This window comes from Magnolia sinica, chromosome 12, assembly GCF_029962835.1.
Source record: "Magnolia sinica isolate HGM2019 chromosome 12, MsV1, whole genome shotgun sequence".
NCBI lineage: Eukaryota > Viridiplantae > Streptophyta > Magnoliopsida > Magnoliales > Magnoliaceae > Magnolia > Magnolia sinica.
The window spans coordinates 6,697,053-6,716,465 of NC_080584.1; the positions used below are offsets into that span (position 1 = coordinate 6,697,053).

A 19,413-nucleotide genomic window follows, 5' to 3' on the forward strand; every position below is an offset into this window, starting at 1 on the left:
CAGAGGATCCGGACTCAAGAAAATAAGTCTAAAAAGCTAGTAAAGTAGAAAGAAAAAGGAGGCCAGCCCTCACGTCGATCGTGATTGCACCACAGCTGATGTTACACGCGATTCGCGTCCGAAGCAACCTTTGCAATGGAAGAAAAACATGATTTCTCGCCCTTTACTCCGCAACCTTCTGCGTAGAATAGGAAAATAACGGACATCTTCTCCTTACATAATACAACCACCACTTCTGTCACTCTTCTCATGTGCCTCTCACCCTTCTCTTCTCACACTCACAACCAGGAGAGAGAGAGAGAGAGAGAGAGAGAATGTCATGTTCTTTCAACGCTCGTACTGCTACTACTAGTAGTATTTTGATGCTACTATCACTAATAGTACTAATCATCTCAAATCCAAGTCCAGTTGCTGGCACACCATCATCATCTGCATGGCTGAAGAAGGTGTCGGACCCACGAGCTGTTACCGGGTGCTGGAAGCAGCCATGGATTTGTAACCGAGGAGAAAAAGGTGGGGTGAATCAGTTCCCACCAGCACCCTTCGTAAAGAGGATGTGCTGTAAGAACCGGTGCGTCGAGGTGAGCTCCGATATCAACAACTGCGGTCTATGCGGCATTAGGTGCCCTTTCACTTGGCAATGCTGCAATGGGCTTTGCATCGACACCAATATAAATCCCTTCCACTGTGGCCAGTGCTGGAAACGATGCCAACTGGGGAGTCTTTGCTTCTATGGCATGTGCGGCTACGCTCAGCCACTCCCTCCATTTCCATTCCCTTTCCCTCCAAAGCTTCCGAAGCCTCCGAAGCCATACCCGCCACACTTTCCTTTCCCTCCAAAGCCTCCAAAGCCCTTCCCTCCTCCAATGGCTTGACTCTCTCCCCTTCCTCCCTCCTTCCTCCCTCCTCTCTCTAGCTTCTAGTACCCACCGTCATATTAGTTTATATGAGGCTTATTAGACCTCTCACAAGCTCGTGCATGAGCTATCTAGCACGTGTATTGGAAATATGGGCTGGCTCACGCTTCGGACGGGCCACACAAATCCGTTGAATGTGGACCACCGGCAAGCTTTTAAAAACTTTGTTCTGTAAGCCACCTGGCGTGGGAACTGGCCTGATTTGGTCCAGGTTACCTTCACGGCATGGCCCGCCTTATAGACGTCTTGGACCAATTTGGCATATATGTACCGGATGTAACAATAAAGATGCATGTTGGGCTGCAAGCCTCTAGTTTGTACTTGCTACCTTGTTTACATGTGCTATATTCATCTTGGTTATTGCATTCTCTTAGGCCAGTTTGATTTCGAGGGAATAGGAAAATACCCTTGAAAAAGGTCATTATTCCTTTTCCCCTTGTTTAAAATTTCAAATGCATTTCTATCTCCAAAATTGGTCCGAAAAAGCTAACTTGCATTTGTGGATCCCACCATGACGTGCATGACATATCCACACCATTCATCTATTTTATCAGAAGATTTTAGGCCCAAGTCCAAAATTGAGACAAATGCAATGCTCAAGTGGCCCATATCACAGGAAACAATGACCTTAAATGTCCGCCATTAAAAGTTATTTTGTTTATTGGGCCCACATTAATGTTTATTTGTCATCTAACCTGCTCATTAGGTCATAAAAACATTAATAAGGGGTAAACACAAATATCAGCTTCATACAAAACTTCTAAGGGCCACATAAATTTTTATATGGCAAGCATTCAATTTCCATTGTTTCCTGTGGTGTGGTCCATTGGAGCTTTGGATCTACCTCATTTTTGGGTTCATGGCCTAAATGAGGTTGTATGTATAGGATGAACGGTGTTGATACATTACTTACATCATAGTGGGCCCCATATTCTTTTGGCAGCCATTCTCGATTTCAATGCCAAAAAGCTCAGCCATCCATGCAGGCGCCGGAAACGATTCCCTGGTAAGTAATTATTACTTATTTACCCGGTAATTACCATTTCCTTCAAAAATCAAACAGGCCCTTAAGCTGGATCAGAATCGTATGCATCCCTATTTGAAGTTAGCCCCTATGACAGCCAAGCTCTTTCGTACATGTGAAATTCATTCTATCCATTAGGTGACAAGCCTTATTTTAACCTTGCATGCAGAAGATGAGCCAACAGAAAACATAAGAGCCTGACGTACGGGGGACGTGATGAGGTCGATCATCATCTTCCTCATGCGATATCTACTTTAAATCCACGGAACTCTCTAGACTCCTCGGAGAGCTTCCTCGAATCCACAGGAAATAAAAGTAAAAATAATTTCTAATAAATTCAAAATAAATTGACCGATAATAATAATTAAAAAAAAAAACTAAAATTACAACCCTTTTAAATAATAAGCTCAAATCTAAGGCAGAGTTTTAGACTCAAACTCAAACTCAAACACCCTGAAAACATAACTTACTATGAATAGTAAACTTTCTATAATAGAAGGTCTCCATTCCTACTAGACTACATAGTTTTCGGCCAAAATAGTAAGTGTCCAATTTGGCTGAACTACGTTATTCTCTTAACTTTTCTAAGCCCTTTTCATGTTGGGCACGACTCCTCCAACTTAAAGGATCAAAAGTTATACTCAAACTAAAACTTACTATTTATAATAAAATGAAATTAAATGGGACTTTTGACCATTGATCTGATGGAATCTCGCAAATCCAGTGTGGGTAATCTGGCATAGCGGGTTGGTTGGCTAAAGTAGCTTCTCCTACCCCAAAATCTTATACGAGATGTCCAAAAACTCATCATGGGTTGCGAGATATGATTGTTTTAAAGTTCTGACAATCTGAATCACTTTTGCCTCCGATCCGGCCTTTTGTAGTCCATCTTTGCCATGAAAGTGTTTGTGACCCACTCTACATCAGTCTCCTTCACTCCAAAAGAGTTCTCATCCAACTTCAGTTCATGATACTCAATTAGGTCCGCAACGTTGAAAGTATGGGAGATCTCCATGTCATGCAGAAGATCAATAACGTAAGCGTTATCATTGATCTTTTTGGAGGATCGGTACCGGTCCAATCTTCTTGTTGTTTACTTTGTTGTAGGTCCTGGTCGAATTTCTTTCCTTGCATAGATACACCATAATATAGTCTCCCACCTCGAACATCTTTTGTTGCCGATGCTTATCGGTTTGCTCCTTATACTTGTCATTCAAAGCTTGCAACTTGGCTGACATATCCGCATGAATGCTCACGATTTGGTCCGGTATTTGTTCTACCACAATGCTCATATATAGGAACTTGGGCAAAGGGACCAAGTGTGTGACGGGGCACTCAATCATAAATAATCTGGAATGGAGAATTCTTTGTCAAGTGGTTCACCATGTTGTTGAATGCAAACTCCCCTTGAGACAAAGTCAAATCCCACTACTTTGGTTTGGTAGCTGAAATACACTAGAGGAGGTTTCCTAATGTGTGATTCATAACTTCAGTCTTTCCATCGGTCTGTGGGTGGTAAGCACTACGGAACTGAAGTCACATACCAAACCGATTCCACAAAGTCTGTCAGAAATGGCTAATGAACTTTGTGTCATGGTTAGAAGTAATAGTCTTGGGAACCCCGTGTAGCTGCACGACCTCTCTAAAGAATAGATTCGCTACATGTATTGCATTGAGGGTCTGCTTATATGGGATAAAGTATGTCATCTTTGAAAAATAATCTATCACCACGAACACCGAATCCATGCCACCCTGTGTTCGTGGGAGAACAAACACAAAGTCCATAGATAAATCTTCCCGATGGTCATCAGGCATAGGTAACAAGGTGTAAAGGCTCATATTTTAGGATTGCCCCTTGGATGTCTAACAAACATGACAGCATTGCACTGTTTTACCCACGTTATGTACTAATTGTGTCCAGTAATACCATTCGTCAACAAGAGCTCATGTCTTATCTCACCCAAGGTGTCTACCAAGGCCACCTTCATGTAGCTCTTGGATAATTTGTTCCACCAGAGAACTTCAGGGGATGCAAAGTTGATTTCTATTGAAGAAGTAATCGTCTTGCATATATAGGTCGCTGGAATGACCTTCTTGTCATCCCATCCATGCATCCTTGAAGTCCTCATCTTCAGCATACAACTTCTTAAGATCATTGAAGCCGACCACCTCATTGTTTATCATAACAAGTAGTGTAACGCCCTGAAAATCGGGGATCGAGCAGGTGCCCAACTCCCGAGTTCCAACACATCACTTATACAACATAAATAATGATGATTAAATGTTATCCATATTAGTGCATTAACATGAGTGAGATTATACCAAATCAGCATATCATACTCTAGATACAGTTAGATTACGCAAATGAAAGACTATGATAAGTATATAAAACATATAAGTGATTGTAAGTCTCCAGAGTATGAACGTCACCAGGTTAAATAATTACAAGTATGATTCCAAAATATACGAAATAATGAAGTGTAATGTCATCTATCCATATCCCTGTAGCCCCGATGCGTAACTCCAGGTCTACATCAACCCGCCAGAGAGTTGCATGTAGGAGAACTCCTCGTTGTCGTCATAATAGTCAGGCCCTACTTCGTAAGCATCGCCATCACCTGCAGCTAAGACAGAGTCTGGTTGGTGTTTTAAAACACTGTCCCAGAGTGGGGTGAGTGATCAACTCAATGGAGCTATAAGGCAAAGGTTAACATGTTATCAATTCAGTCAAGCAGTAATGATAAAGCAATACAACAAGCATTCATAAGTACTCTGGTTAATGTAAGGATGATATGTATTAATTAATGATGTATGCCCTCGCCTGCACTCCTTCTGCGAACTTCATCTCACGATCGCGACATGCACCCCTTCCTCTATGCTCAACTCCAACGCCAAAGGCATGTGCAATGCGGTGCATGACCGTGATTACCAAGTTCTTATTTAGGCCTTTTCATACAGTAGGATTGGGAAGCCAAGGTACCTCTCTTATATCATTTCCCAAACAATGATCCATTTAGGGTCGTCAATCCTAGTTAGCCTCATACGATAGACAGTTCCAGGTCGCTACGGAGAGGCTCGTCACCTCAACGCAAGCCTGGTCTATACTCGAGGTTACTACGGAAAGGTTCATCACCTTAACGTAGACCAAATATATGCTCGAGGTTACTATGAGTGGCTCGTCACCTAATCGTAGGCCGACAGCTCGAATACAATGTCCCATACCATCGTATTCGGCTCACAAGTCTGGGTTGCTCATTGGACACTACGGGGAGGCTCATCACCCCAGCGTAGGCCGACAGCTCGACCACGGTGTCCCATACCACCATACCCAGCTCATGAGTCTTAGCGGATCGTGGTACCAAGGTTAAACGGGCTTTCCTCTAGTAAGTTGGTACCTTAGATTCAAGCAGTAGCGTCCAATACATGGTGAACATACATTGGGTTAATCGGGTTACTTGACAAGCTCAACTGGTACGAGCGCACGTTGGGTTGATCGACATGAAGCACGTAAGCACTTCGCATGGACTAACCACTGTCGACAATTAGCGTACGACTCGGATTCATCGAACGCGTCTGATGTGGTGTAAGTAGTTCCGCCACTTAATCGAGAACCATTACCGATTGACTGGACTATGTCATAGTCCCAATCACAGTCTGATATAATAAGCATTCATATGTGTTAGTTTAAACAGCATGCAGCAACCAATTTAAATATAAATCTCATATGAGCATTTTAACCAACACATAGAGTACGTGTTAACATACATAGGCATTTTATCCATAAATCACATAGTAGTAAGATAGGTTACATGAAGAAAATAGTAACTATAGTTACGGGGATTGAGAATCACATCTCAACACCCTAATTAAATACACTTCATCACGCATTTTCTCATTTAGGCATTTTATCAAACACTTAGACTACACATTTCAACATACATGTAATAAATTAGTCATAACATATATTAGGGCAAATCCTTTTACAAGGGAGTTGTCATACATACGACAGCCATGTATTCTCAATTATAAATCATGGCAAGCACAATGGAAATTCCATCACTACCAGAAACTTGGGCAAATGCTACGGATTTAATCCGTAGCATGATCGTCATCATAAGTGCCAATAGGTCTAAAACCTCTGGCCACAGATTTAATCCATAGCCATAGCTTAAAATAGCTACGGATATAATCCGTAGCAAATATTTCTATAGCCAAAAGCATACGGATATTATTGGTAGCTAGAAGTAGTCTTAGATCGGTAGCAATATACCGAATTTTATAACACCTACGGTTATCAAAGTAAAAGCTACGGTTAATATCCGCAGCTATTGCCTACATTAAAAAAATTTACAATCATTCATTCAATTACTACCTGGATAATCATTCATTCATTCATTCAATTACCACCTGCATAATCATTCATTCATTCATTCATTCATTCAATTACAATCTTCATTTCATACCATGGCCCTGACAAAGGGATCGCTTTGTATTGAAAAAAAATAAAATCAAAACTGTTTGTACATGGAAAAATGATGTAACAGCCTGGTAGATGGTTATATATCTCAAGTTCTTTTCAACTAAGTCTCACTAGCTCATCCATGATTTAGAAAAAAGATAAGTTCATCTGAACTGGTATTTATTCAACAAATAGCAATAGCTGAAAAAAGGGGCTGATCATTCACTTTTGCCATTTTGTTGGGCGGCAACAAAGTTGCGTATGACTTCCATGGCCAGCTGGTGAGCAGTCTTGTTCTGCAGCTTTGCAAGTTCATCCATGGCTTCGTATGTGTCTTTGTTAGCAAAAAGCTTTAAATTAAATCATGCCGGTGCCTTTGCTATGCCCTCCCACTTCTCAACTGTCTCTTTCAGTTTGTCAAAGCCCTGCATAGGATAGGAAGAAACTTAATGTATGCTTACTTTGCCAGTATAGAACCGTTCGGATTTTCTATTAGTTGCCCTAGGAATGATATGTAGATGAAAATGGGGCAAAACCAAGCATTGAGACATTGCTGATGAGGAAAGCGTGTTAATAAAATTGATAGTGAATCAAATCCTACTATTTGATTTGAATATGATAACAAAGGATTCACAATTTAACTTCGATGTTGTTTGGCAATTGTATGTGAACAGTAAATTTGGAGTACCTGCCCAGGCCCATGTAGAGGTGGGTTTCAAAGCAACTTTCGACAAAGACATGGTCAGTCATTCAACTAGACCAACCATTCACATCTGCAGAGCAGAAAATTGAGAGAAATACCGAACCTGAAGAAATTCCATAAGCTGCACCAGCTGCCACGAGAGCTATCCTCCTTTCGTTGTTGTTTTCCATCATTGTCGAACACCCATTTGCACATGATTTACCAATATCAATATGGGGTCCCTCAGGACCTAAAGAACAACCAGTGCCTAATGTTATAGCAGCCTGTATGGCCTTTATTCTAGGGAAGACTCCAGCCAGTAGATCAAAGCCCTGCCTCTGAGAAGACCTTGGCTGCTTTATTTGGTCGAAAATTTCAAGTAATCCATGCATCATGCCAACGACAACTCCTCCAGTCACTGGAATTAACAGTATCTCGTGCCATGTATCAGCTAGTCTCTGCAAATGGAGCCAAGCAGCCCCTTCATTTGGAGTACCTGCCCAGGCCCATTCGTGTATTACATGAACCTAATTAAATTAAATAATGTATGTCAGCAACACATCAAGGATCATGACTTTGGGAAGCAATTATGAAATGACCTCAGACAATCATTAAAATAGAAATCATGCATGTTTGAATCAAATGCTCTAGCAAATCAATATAGTAATTATGGTACTAAGATACTCTCCTAGCTTCACTACTACCAGAGAGAAACCACGTGTCACGAGAATATTCGAAGGAAATCAAAATCTAATATAAAATCACTGGGAGCATACATGATTTTCAAATGTTTCCAATACCAATCATATTGCCGGAATATGGTTTACCCAAACACAGATGATACACAATGTATACTGACCACTTGACAAAAAAGGAAAAAAAGAAATAGAAGAAATTATATGCTCACTCTCACCTCATGTAATCCGCAGAGTTATCGTTGAGCTTTGGCAGTTTTCGGCTGTCCTCATCCAAGATAGCAGCATGCTCGATAAAATAAGGTTCTATTTCCCCTCTAACTTCTTCCGGCATTTGGGACAATCTTCTAGTCCGTTTATTCATCATCACCCAAACACTGCATTGTTACCATCAAAACCAAAAAAACCACAAAACACAACAAACTCCAATCAGCTACTGGCCTATGTATTTATTTAGTACATGGTCTGAAAAATGAAGCAGATCCAAACCTCAAGTGGACCACACAATAGGGACCCAATGCCCACCATTAAAAACTTCTTAGGGTGGGCATTCAATGAAGCCTATAACATTATGGTGGGCCCTAGGAATTTTTAAATGGTGGGCATACAATGAAGCCTATAACATTAAGAAAGGTCTGGAAGAAAAAGGAATTTGCATTTACAGATGTACAGGACATACCTTGAAAAAACTTGCAATAGCCTAACCTTCATAATATGTAGTTTAACGAAGTAGAAACATAGATCATCTTCCTCTTCCCCTAAAAATAACAGAAATCCAAGACTAGTTGCCAAACTCTGATTTGCAGAAAACCAAAATAGAAAAAAGAAAAGAGTCAAGAAAGATAGAACCTCCAGTCTCATACACCTTAATGTGGCAAATTGCATACAAATAAGCATTTCTCAGTATTTTCTGTCACTTTGAAACGGAGATCATTTGACATCCATCTTCCATTCCACAGACCTCTTGACAATCGTTTTGATTTAATGACCATAAGTTCATTACCATGATATCAATGACCATGACAATGTTTGATCTAAATCAAATTTATAAAATCAAGTCAGTCTAGACTTTCTATCATACAAGTCCCACGTTGGATTGTCCATATCCTTTAGGAATCACTCTTATAAGACAATCCTAACCATCCAACAAATGGCCAGTGAAACAGATAGCCTGTATATGTTTCAATTCAGTTGCTAATAATGGTTCATCCATCATATGTGGGCCCCGATAGCTGGACATCGAGAATGTCATTCTTATAAACACAGTTTTCGTATGTGAGAATCTGCAAATACAGAAGGAAAAAAAAAAAGTGGGATCATGCATGTATCCCCTTGTTTTAACTTATGATCATGGCTGTCAGTCCATAAATACTTACAGGACCAATACATTTTTTTTCTTTTGTCAAGCAATGGATGTCCCACTTGAAAGGAATTTGATTACATTATGTTTGCATTTGTAATGTGCAAAATGAAGATTTCTGATCTGGTTAGCCATAACAGAGCATTTGCCTGTTTACCCTCAAGCCATGATGAATGTTCATTTGTGAGGAATACTTCCACATTTCTTGTGGCACTTGGAAACTGATAGGAATTTCTGAGATATGGTGGCTTTGTTTGCAATAGTAATGGGTGAGATTAAAGAATTTGATTGTAACTTGATGACAGAATCCATAGTTATACTGATGCATGAATCAGTAACATTTCCTTGTGTCAATTGAACACCACCCATTTCAATGTCAGTTACAGTTTCATACATAATAAACTATCTATTTTTCTTATTTCTTCTTTCTGAGAGGCGCATCTTGTTGTAAAAGAAGATCAAAATCACATACCATATTTGCCAGATTTTAAACAAGATAAAAATTTAGTAAAAGATACCAACATACCTCAAAGTAAATTTGTTATTGCAGTTAAACTTTTCCTACTCTATAGAGGATTTCCAGTATATTCGGTTTATCTATCTATTTCAGCCTTTAAGGTCCACACCCGTGCTAGTTGGAGATCGTGATTCTCTCTTACTTAATGCAACTCTCCTCTAAGGCAACCACATTATTCTTTAATATTTCCTTTGACTTACAACTCCTAGCTATTTCCTTGCCGTGGAAATAGTAGTTGTCATCTCCTGAATCAGCTCAAGCTTTCGTATATCCAAGCCAAAGCTAAACATTCAAAATGCAAGATATACAAAACCAAAGCTAAATATGGTAATTAGAGAGAGAGATAGTAACAAGTCACAACTGTAATGAACGTTAATTCAGTGGAAAACCTCATCCAATTATAAGACATTACTAGAACAAAACTGTGCAAAAGCTTTCTACTTCCAGATAAATGTACATATAAGTAAGAATCAACAATAGATATTACAATACTAGCACAAAAAAAATGATAAATTTTCAACATAAAAATGTGTGCCCTACTGCAGATGGACCGTAGCACAAAAGTGCACTGAATACATGATTGCAAACAGCTGACTAATGGACATCAAAATGGACAGTTGTGATCAAAAGATTTCAGTAGTCCAAAATCAGCAAAACAAATGTCCATTATTTTGAGGCCCAGTTCATCTAATCAAAATCTTTTTTCGGCACTGCATGCTATCTATAGTGTGTCCCGCTATTTGCCCAGTTCACTTTGTGGTACATGTATTCCACGTGTATAATTTGTGCATGTGTCCAGAGCATCACACTTTGCTAGAGTATCAAATAACCACTATTATGCAGCTTTGCAGAGTATTTTAAGGCAAATACAAGGAAAAACATGGGTAAATTTGAGAGTCATATTCAGTAATTATAATCTGTCCTCAGTTGCTGTGTTGATTTCAAATTCAAAGTTCAAATGGGAACTAAAAGGCCTGTATGAACATGCTATAAACAGGGACCACATATGCCTTCTCTCTGGTTGGTGACTTTGTAAGTGACTCCTATTGGGGAAGATACAAGACCTGTGCCATATTCAGTAATTATAATATAATCTTCAGCTTGTATTTGGATGCTCAGTTTCAGTCAAATGCAATTGACTCAACTAATTACCATTTACAGTGGATAGAAACAAAGTGGGGGTGAAAGCGATGCATGTATGAGGCCAATCGACCTGATAATACTACACACATTTGTTTTAGGAATTTCATCAAACACCTGACATGCTTGCTGCTCACTAGAATTTCATTAAACAAAGCAACACAAGAAAAATGATAACCAACTTAAGGCCGAATGTTACCAATGTAGGAAGGTTCAAAGGCTTCCCTGATCGCTCGTCTGGGAGATATTCTGCTAGAGGATGGATTCTTGCAAGATGCCACGTTTGCTCCAGGAAATCGTGCCACATCAGCAGGGCCATCGACGAACCAAACACGTCCAAACCATATTTATTTGAGGGCCTATGTATGGCCCATGCATTCTAAGTCTTCCAGATTAGATGGGGAAGTTCTGACCCTTTATCCAGTTGCCAACATATATATAGACAGGACAATCAAAAGAATGAAAATTAAGACGAGGCGTTTGTCCAATTTTCATTTTCTCAAGCTTCCAGTTCTAATACAGCAGTGTTCCAAAAACAAATGAAGGCCAAGAATTCTTGGCTAGGCTCTTCCAAACTGAATGGTTATTGGTACATGGGCAACCAATATGGGGCATGGCCCATCATATTGGTGGTTTGGAACACTGAACAACAGGCCTAGTTGTAGAAACTGAAAACTTAAGTGATCATAATGTCCATAAATAAGACAACATATCTCTACAATATGCTTTCCCCCCAACTCGCAACATTATCACAACCCAACACACTGCATACATGCATGCTAATTTACAAAAGTCTTACTGGCCAGACGATCCTAACCATCCCATTGGTGATTGTCAAATGGAAAGTTGAAGAGAAAGTGGTCCGTGTCCCAAATTCAATAGTTGAGTTGAAAATTTCAGATTGTATAAACAGTGTGAATTTCAGCTATGCTCTGCCCACAATAGGACCAACGACTGGGAAAGTAGATTATGAAAGGAAACAATATACTTAAGTAATCTACAAATATAAATTCATATATATAATGTTGCAAGAATCTTAAATAATATGAAAAATTAACTAGAAGTTCAATTAACACATCCACTTTTTGCCTTTTTTTTTTTTTTTTGAAAGATGAGAAATTTATTAAAGCACACAAGGGACTACAAACAGGAAGAAAACAAAAGGAAAGAAAAAATTTTGAGGAAAAAAGAACAACTAAAATAACCTAACAAAACCTAGAAAGATTAGAAAACCTAAAGGAGCTATACAAAGAAAAGACAACTAAAACAACTAAAATAACCTAACAAAACCTAGAAAGAAAAGGTCAAAAATACAACATCCAGACCCACATCCGAGGAATTGTTATCAAAAACTTCAAAAACAGAAACCATAAAATGAAACTGCCATAAAAAACTTATGTTAAGATGTGGTACAAAGAGTAGTGCCCAAAGAAACTATACAGAGAGAAACTAAAAGCAAAGATTTTCTTCAGAGAACCAATGTGCCCAAAGAATAGCTTTAAAGAACTTTTTTCATTGACACATGTAATACTGAAAATATGCCCAATTAACATAAGAATGATAAAGTGGTTATTAATTGATTGCAACAGATACACAAAGGACATGTTTGTTACAATGGAAATAACAAAGGAGAAGGGACGGATTTCGTCTTCTGGAAAACCTAAAACCTATAAACACAACTTAATGGAGGTTTCTCTATGTGAATCTGTTCCTAGAAGCAAATTTTAAGTGAATTTGATGGATACATCACTCACCTGTGATGCAGGCTTGGCCAAGGGTTCTCGTGAAACAATGTTAGGGGTCCAAGATGAAACCCAAGTCGATGACTTCATGGTTTTATCATTCTACAGATATTTGCCTCAAAAGGCTTATTGCTGACAATAATCAATTCGGTTATCCATTTTTTGTCAACAAAGAGCATGGCTATAGTTCAAAGGTTAAACATCACTCAAGCTATAAAAAAAAAATCAGTTTTAGCTTATCAAGTTAACTTTCCAATGGTGACGTGATTCCGTAATTCAAGCAAGCATTCAGGAAATTAGGTCCAGATTACCAATTAGGCAAGGGTTAGTCCATTCATCAAGTGGGGTGCACTGTGATGGTAGGAACGAGGCCCGCGTGGGAGCTGTCATGTAGACGTTTTAGCTTCTTCGAGTTGAGCTGAATGCACGTGACCCAGCTACACTTGTGAGTCAATGGCCTAGAATTTCTTCAAGATAGCTTCTCCAAACCCTAATTTCTGTAAAAACAAGAGAAAATCACGAAAAACAGAGCAAATCAGTCTTCAATCAAACTGTTTTATTGAGAAAATCAGGAAAACCAGAGCCCGAATAGAGATTCGAGTTGTAGTGGCTGGAAAAGCATATGCAAGAAAGCTGTATTTGGATTCTCAATCAAATTTGAATTGATCATTACATATGACAGATGTTACCCAATAACAGCAGTCCTCTTTGAGCTGGGACTCTCGGCCAAAAATCATCAAATGCTCTTATGCATGCAGTCCTCTTTGAGTTATATGCCAAGAAATGAAACATCAAATTAAGTATAATTCCTTTTTTTTTTTTTTAATTTCAAATAAAAGCTCAAGTATTTTTAGACTAAAACTACACCTCTCCATAAACTGAGTTTGCATTGAATAATCAATCCTTCTTCCATTTAAATTAAATAAATTAACAATTAAAGAAGATATTACCGAAAGCCATGAAATAAATGAATGAAAATCTCAAATTTTCAGATCCAATCGCCATGCACCCAAACATAGAAGAATTGATCTGCATGTATGACAACAACATAAGCTTGAATCTGAAATACGCAGCTCCAATCCTCCCACATGCAACATCCACCTGAAAGAATGCGCATAACCGTCATGCATGAGCAATCAATACAGGAATGTACAAGTAAAACCATAAAACCAGAGATACTCACTGCACTATCAGATGATTGAACCCAGATAGATATTATCTACCAAATACAATGTATTAAGGAGTTTGCAATCATTGTATTTTTATAATAAATAAATAATGTTGATAACATTTTGCTCTACCCAATGTGGTTTCTGTGAAACCACTGCAATGAGATATTTCATAAAAAGTCTCAGAAGAAAGATACTTAGTTTTAACATGTTTTTGCAAACATGGTATAAATGGCTCTTAACAGAGAAAATATATATTGCAAGACGGGTCAATGTACTAACTTTATTATTATTTTTCATTTTTATATTGCAAAGGTAGTTATATACATGGGCACAACTAGATGCACTCAACACTAAGAAAGTTGCGCTTTCACATCCTCACCATTAAAGGACAGAGGAGGGAATCCAGTGAGCATTTAAAATTTCAAGCTTGCAAAAGCCTTTAAAAAAAATCTGCAAGGTGTACATGCATGCACAAAGAGTCCCCCTTGTATGTTACATACTTCATGATAAGTCAAGAAGACATAACGGTGGGCTCACTGAGTAACTCAGTACACAATTTGCATCCCTGTTGACAGCCTAGCTGCAAGTCTATATACCTGAACTAGTTATCATTGAAAACATCTGCTGCTAAGAAGCATACACTGTGTAGGATCTGCTTTGGACCACATTAAAATCATGCCACCTTTTGGAAAGAGATTCGTTTATAAGAAGGATTTAATGTCAAATTCAAGCAAATCAAATCTCATATGAACCACAGCGCAAGAAACAATCACCCACCATTAAAAACTTCCCAGCTCCACCTTAATATTTATTTGCCTCTTGTTAGTAAGGTCAAACACAAATATCAGCCCAATTTAAATCTTTTGTGGCATGCAAGGAAGTTTTTAATGATTAATCACTAGCCTTTTCTATGAGGTTGTCCACCTGAAAATTGGATATATTTCATTTTTGGGAACATTCCATACAATGATTTGGAAAAACTGATGAATTGCGTGGATATAAAACACACATCAAGGTGGGCCCACAGTCAGGAAAAACACATGCTACGGTGTTACTCGGGCAATCCCTAATCCGCCCACAGGAATTTCTTGTAGTCGGAAGCTATGTGTGCCTATAGAGATGGCCACGATAAATCCACTCTGTCCATCAGTTTTTCAAAAATACAAGTGGACAGGATTCTAAAATAAGGCAGATCCAAAACTCATGTGGGCCCATCAAATCGTGCCACCTTTTGGAGACAATCTTTGGTAGAAAGGGGCTTCTATGCCATATATCTACAACCCAATCCAAGGTCCTCAATACTCAACCCAAATGCATGAATTTGCTCAACGAAAACCCAACACCAATTTAAATAAGGTTGGTGTTTTTCAACAACCTGACCCAACACAACCAGAACTTGGGTTTAAGTTGCAGCCCTATTATCTACGCTTGAGTCATTAGATACAGAAATAGAGATTTCAATGGCATCCAAATGCAACTGATTTCAGAAACAGAGAGAGAGAGAGAGAGAGAGAGAGAGAGAGAGAGAGAGAGAGAGACAGAGATAGAGACTAACCGTTCTTCTTCTCTTTCTTACGGTGAAAAGGGGTTTTGAAAACGCTAACGAGAGAGAGAGAGAGAGGTTGGGAAACAGAGAGAGGGGAATGCGGACGAGAGACAGAGAGAGGGTGAGGGAGAGCGGGAGATCGAGAGAGGGCGAGGGAGAGGCTGAGTGCAAGAGAGAGAGAGAGGGTGAGGGAGAGTGGGAGATCGAGAGAGGGCGAGGGAGAGGCCGAGAGAGAGAGAGAGAGAGAGAGGGTGAGGGAGCTTGGGAGATGGAGAGAGGGAGAAAAGGGCAGACGCTGCAGGCGGGAGAAAAAAGGCGGACTGAGATTTTCATTTTGGGGAGGGCGCGTAACGGACGGCCCATTAGGACCATGGGTTTTTGGACCGTGGGGCCTACCGTGATGTATGTTATTTATCCACTCCGTCCATTAATTTTAAAATATTATTTTAAGGGTTGACGCAAAAAATGAGTCTGATCGAAGCTGTAAGAAGACCACACAACATATTAACAATTGAAATTTAATTTTTATTATTTCTTATGGTGTGGTCCACTTATACCTTTAATCTACATAATTTTTGGGCTAATCCACTAAAATTATATATCAGAATTGATGGACGGCTTAAATCAAACACATATATTCCAATGGGCCCCATGGAGCCCTTTAAGCACCATCAATATCTAATAATGTTTTGGTGAGGATATAGACTTTAGCTACAGATCAATTAGGTTTTATCTATGGATTAAATCCGTAACATAATTGCTACAGATTTAATCCATAGCCAAAAACTTTCAAAGTCCGTGCCCTTTGCTCGATTTTTTGGTAGTGCATATTCATTCAAACATTTCAACAAACACATGGAATGCATCATATTTAACATAGTTCATATATATATATGTATAAAACGCGGAAACATCGTATCTAACCACATGTGATGGCAGTCAAGTCAGTCATAAATCATTAACTGACATTGAAAGCCTTGAAAACCATAACATAAACGTTTATAGTCCGCACCTTTGGGTTAGGATTTCTTACCCGAAAGCAGAATCGGAATCGCCGGTATAGCGACACGGTAGCGGTGGTTAAGCACGTGGCGTGGTGGGATCGAATCCCAGGAACGATCCCACGCTCTCTCTCTCACTTTCTCTCTCTTTCCTTCTCTTTCTTCTCTCTTCTCTTAGGGTTTGAAATTCGTATGTAAAGGGAGGGAGAGGGTTTAAGGCCCTTATATAGGCCCAAAACTGATAGGAATGGCCTAGGGCCATAGTATACTTAGGTTATAGCCAAAAGTCACCTGTTTCGACTCAACGGAGCCCATCTGGAGGTCCGTTACCTGTATACAGTCGAGAGAAAGTTTCCTGACATTGGATCTAGATCAGGTTAAGTTTTTGGTCTGATCGGGTTTGTGGATCAACCGCGGAGGATCAGTTTCAGTTTAACGGTCACCATTGCTCGATTAAGGCCACAAGTACACTGACATGTGTATGAAATTTTCCCTGATCCAAGGGTGTATTTGGGTCAGATTCTGATGGTCTGAAACCTTAGAATTGGTCCGTAAGTGAACGGCCCAGTTTACTTAAATCTCAGTACATTTTCTAAAGATATTCGCGTTTCTCACATTCTTTGCTCCGGGCTCAAGGTGTGTGTTTCTGGATACTATTAGGACTTGATTTCCGAGATGGTTGTCAAGCCCAGTGAGGCAGTCATAACTGTATAGTTTCGTAGTTATCGGACTCTCGACGCGCGGTCCAGGTCTGATACGGAGTTTCAATGCACTCCTGAGAGCAACTGGGTTTAGAGATTGATCTTAGGTTTTAGGGTAATGTAACGTTAACAATTCTACAAGTTTTGGGTCTTACAGATCGTATTTAAAGTGATCCAAGCTAATTTCACAGATGATTTAGTTTAACACTTAATTAATTTTCGTCTAATTTCTAAAGGTTTCGGTCTTGGGTGATTTCTACCTGAGGTGATACTCGAGTCTTAGTATGGATTTTTTTGAGACGTTACAAGTAGTGATGCATGGTGGCTAAGTGCATCAAATACCTTATTCTGCTGCCTTTGAAATTACGGTTTTTACCGTAATGCGTTAAGTGTGGAAGCTTGGTGAAGCTATAGAATGAAGGCTATGTCCTAGAAGGGGGGTGATTAAGACCAATTTAAAATTTATGATAATTGCCTAACTTAAACTAATTAACAATTAAACTAAGCAATGCAAAATAACTTTAAGGCTTCCAAGCCAATAGAGGGTCCAATCACATAGACTACAACAGATATGCAAGTAAGACAACTAGTCTATAACAAGATAGTGTATATGTGTGCATGGGATGTGCTTGAAATTGCAGATAAACCACTTATGCGTTTAAGTGCGGAAGTATGACGGATCTAGAGAATGAAGGCTATGTCCTATGGGGGGGGGGTGTGATGATGACCTATTTAAAAATTATGTCAATTAAAAACAAAAATTATCTAACTAAAACTAATATGCAATTTAAGCTAAGTAAGACTATAACTCTAAGGCTTTCAAGCCAATAGAGGGTCCAATCATATAGACTACAAATGATATGCAAATAAGTAACTAGTCTATATAGATAGTGTACATGTGTGTGTGGGATGTGCTAACTATTCAATCACTAAACATTCATCTAATCATGCATGTATAATTAAACATTCAAATACAAATGCATAATTAAACAAGTGCACAAATAACAATCCCAAACATAAGCATATATAGTGGTTCGGCTACTTGCCTACTCCACTCGTGGAGGACGCACTTAACCCATGCGTATGTCGGATTTCACTATCAATGGTTTTAAATCAGGTTAACCTCTAACATTTACAGCCCTACATAAGGACTCTAATTTTATGCCTTACACAAGAGCAAGGGTCCTACTTCCGAACCTGACAATTTAGGATCTACTCTCAAGCCAAGGTTCTACACAAGAACCTGAAGATTTATGCCCTACACAAGAGCTAAGGTCCTACTCTCGAACTTAAAATTTATACCCTATACAAGAGCGATGGTACTACTCCCGAACCCGACACGTAATATCATGTTGGAGGCCTACGAAAGGACATTAGTTGGTTTTTCCAGGCTTGAAAAGGCCGAGCTAAACGTCCTAGAGGGGGGGTGAATAGGACTATGTCAAATTAAAAAATAAATGCGGAATTGTAAGAAAGATAGCACAATCAAAATTAAAGAAGCACATGTAAATAACAACCTCAAATGTACTAGTCTTGAGAGGTTGATACAAACTTAGTTCTAAGGACAATCTAACACTAAAAACCAAAGGCTTATGGCAGGACAACCTTACTAGAACGTTTATAAGTATCAAAAACCGAAACCAATAAAGAGGCAAAGGAAATACCAAAGGAAATAAACAAAGTTATTACAACATTCCCACAAGTGCATAAAATAAATTACACCATTCACCATAAATGCTTAAAGTAAATTACAACATTCACACACATAAGCACATTCAATCAATCACCACAACTCCAGGAATTATAGTGGTTTGGTTGTAGGTACACCAACTCTTAGAAAACAGCCACACAAATACTCCACTCCTAATATCCACTCCCTTGGGATATTAGCGTTCACTATGAAAAAAGGTTTTCCAAGGTTCACCTTAAAACCTTCACAATTATGTCTTTAGATGGGCTTACACAATTACAAAAACTCCACACTCTGAGATTTTCTGGATCACCTCAGACAAAACCAAAAAGAGATTTTTCTGGCACAACTTCAAAAACCAAAAAGAGATATACAAAATGTGAATGTACTTATCTTGAATTTCTCCTTTTGAAGAAGCCCGATAGAACCAATTCGATGTAGACGAAAATGTTTAATGTCCAGTCTCACAGATGAAAAGGTTCTAGTTCTAAATGATTTTTAAATTAAATCAACCTGGGCTAGCTTGATTTGATTTTGATCTCAAGAAAGGGGAAAACACAAATCCCTTCTTAAAGTAAGATTGGAATAAAGATCTCAAAATCAAATTACAAAAGCTAATTAAAGAGAATCTAAAATGAGCACAATATAACTTCATAAAATCACAAACTTATCTCTCAGAGTGGTGTCTTGATTTAGCTTAGAAAGAACGAAAAAACTCTGAAATTCATGCTCTATTTATAGGTGAAAATACTGTTCACTCGACTGGT

At 38.9% G+C, this 19,413-nt stretch overlaps 2 protein-coding genes across 4 annotated transcripts; one reads left to right on the forward strand and one right to left on the reverse strand.

The window, feature by feature from the left end:
• The first annotated feature begins 362 nt into the window (after positions 1–362).
• LOC131221959 (stigma-specific STIG1-like protein 1) lies at positions 363–875 on the forward strand. Its single transcript, XM_058217258.1, has one exon. It carries the CDS (start codon positions 363–365, stop codon positions 873–875), a length of 513 nt encoding a protein of 170 aa, XP_058073241.1.
• A 5,627-nt stretch (positions 876–6,502) lies between these two features.
• Positions 6,503–13,305, reverse strand: LOC131220850 (uncharacterized). 3 transcript variants are annotated; one of them, XR_009158866.1, is made up of 5 exons: positions 13,226–13,305; positions 12,848–13,033; positions 8,457–8,572; positions 7,990–8,154; positions 6,835–7,609 (listed from the first exon to the last, which is right to left on the reverse strand). XR_009158866.1 is itself a non-coding variant. In XM_058215696.1 (4 exons), exons 1-4 carry the CDS (start codon positions 11,111–11,113, stop codon positions 6,810–6,812), a joined length of 411 nt encoding a protein of 136 aa, XP_058071679.1. In that variant the 5' UTR covers positions 11,114–11,737; the 3' UTR covers positions 6,503–6,809. The 3 variants fall into 3 exon arrangements, 1 of the variants encoding a protein (XP_058071679.1); XM_058215696.1 differs by lacking the exons at positions 6,835–7,609; positions 12,848–13,033; positions 13,226–13,305 and adding exons at positions 6,503–6,825; positions 10,994–11,737 and having other exon boundaries at positions 7,996–8,154; XR_009158867.1 differs by lacking the exons at positions 8,457–8,572; positions 13,226–13,305 and having other exon boundaries at positions 12,848–13,218.
• Positions 13,306–19,413: the final 6,108 nt, after the last annotated feature.

Excerpts from the sequence above, each read along its gene's own strand:
- LOC131220850 (XM_058215696.1), bottom strand. The coding sequence starts at position 11,113 with ATGGCCCTGCTGATGTGGCACGATTTCCTGGAGCAAACGTGGCATCTT. Across the intron at positions 8,573-10,993 it reads CTTTGAACCTTCCTACATTG|AGTTTGGCAACTAGTCTTGG; the intron begins GTAACATTCGGC and ends TCTGCAAATCAG. Across the intron at positions 8,155-8,456 it reads CTATTGCAAGTTTTTTCAAG|TGTTTGGGTGATGATGAATA; the intron begins GTATGTCCTGTA and ends GTAACAATGCAG.
- LOC131221959 (XM_058217258.1), top strand. The coding sequence starts at position 363 with ATGCTACTATCACTAATAGTACTAATCATCTCAAATCCAAGTCCAGTT.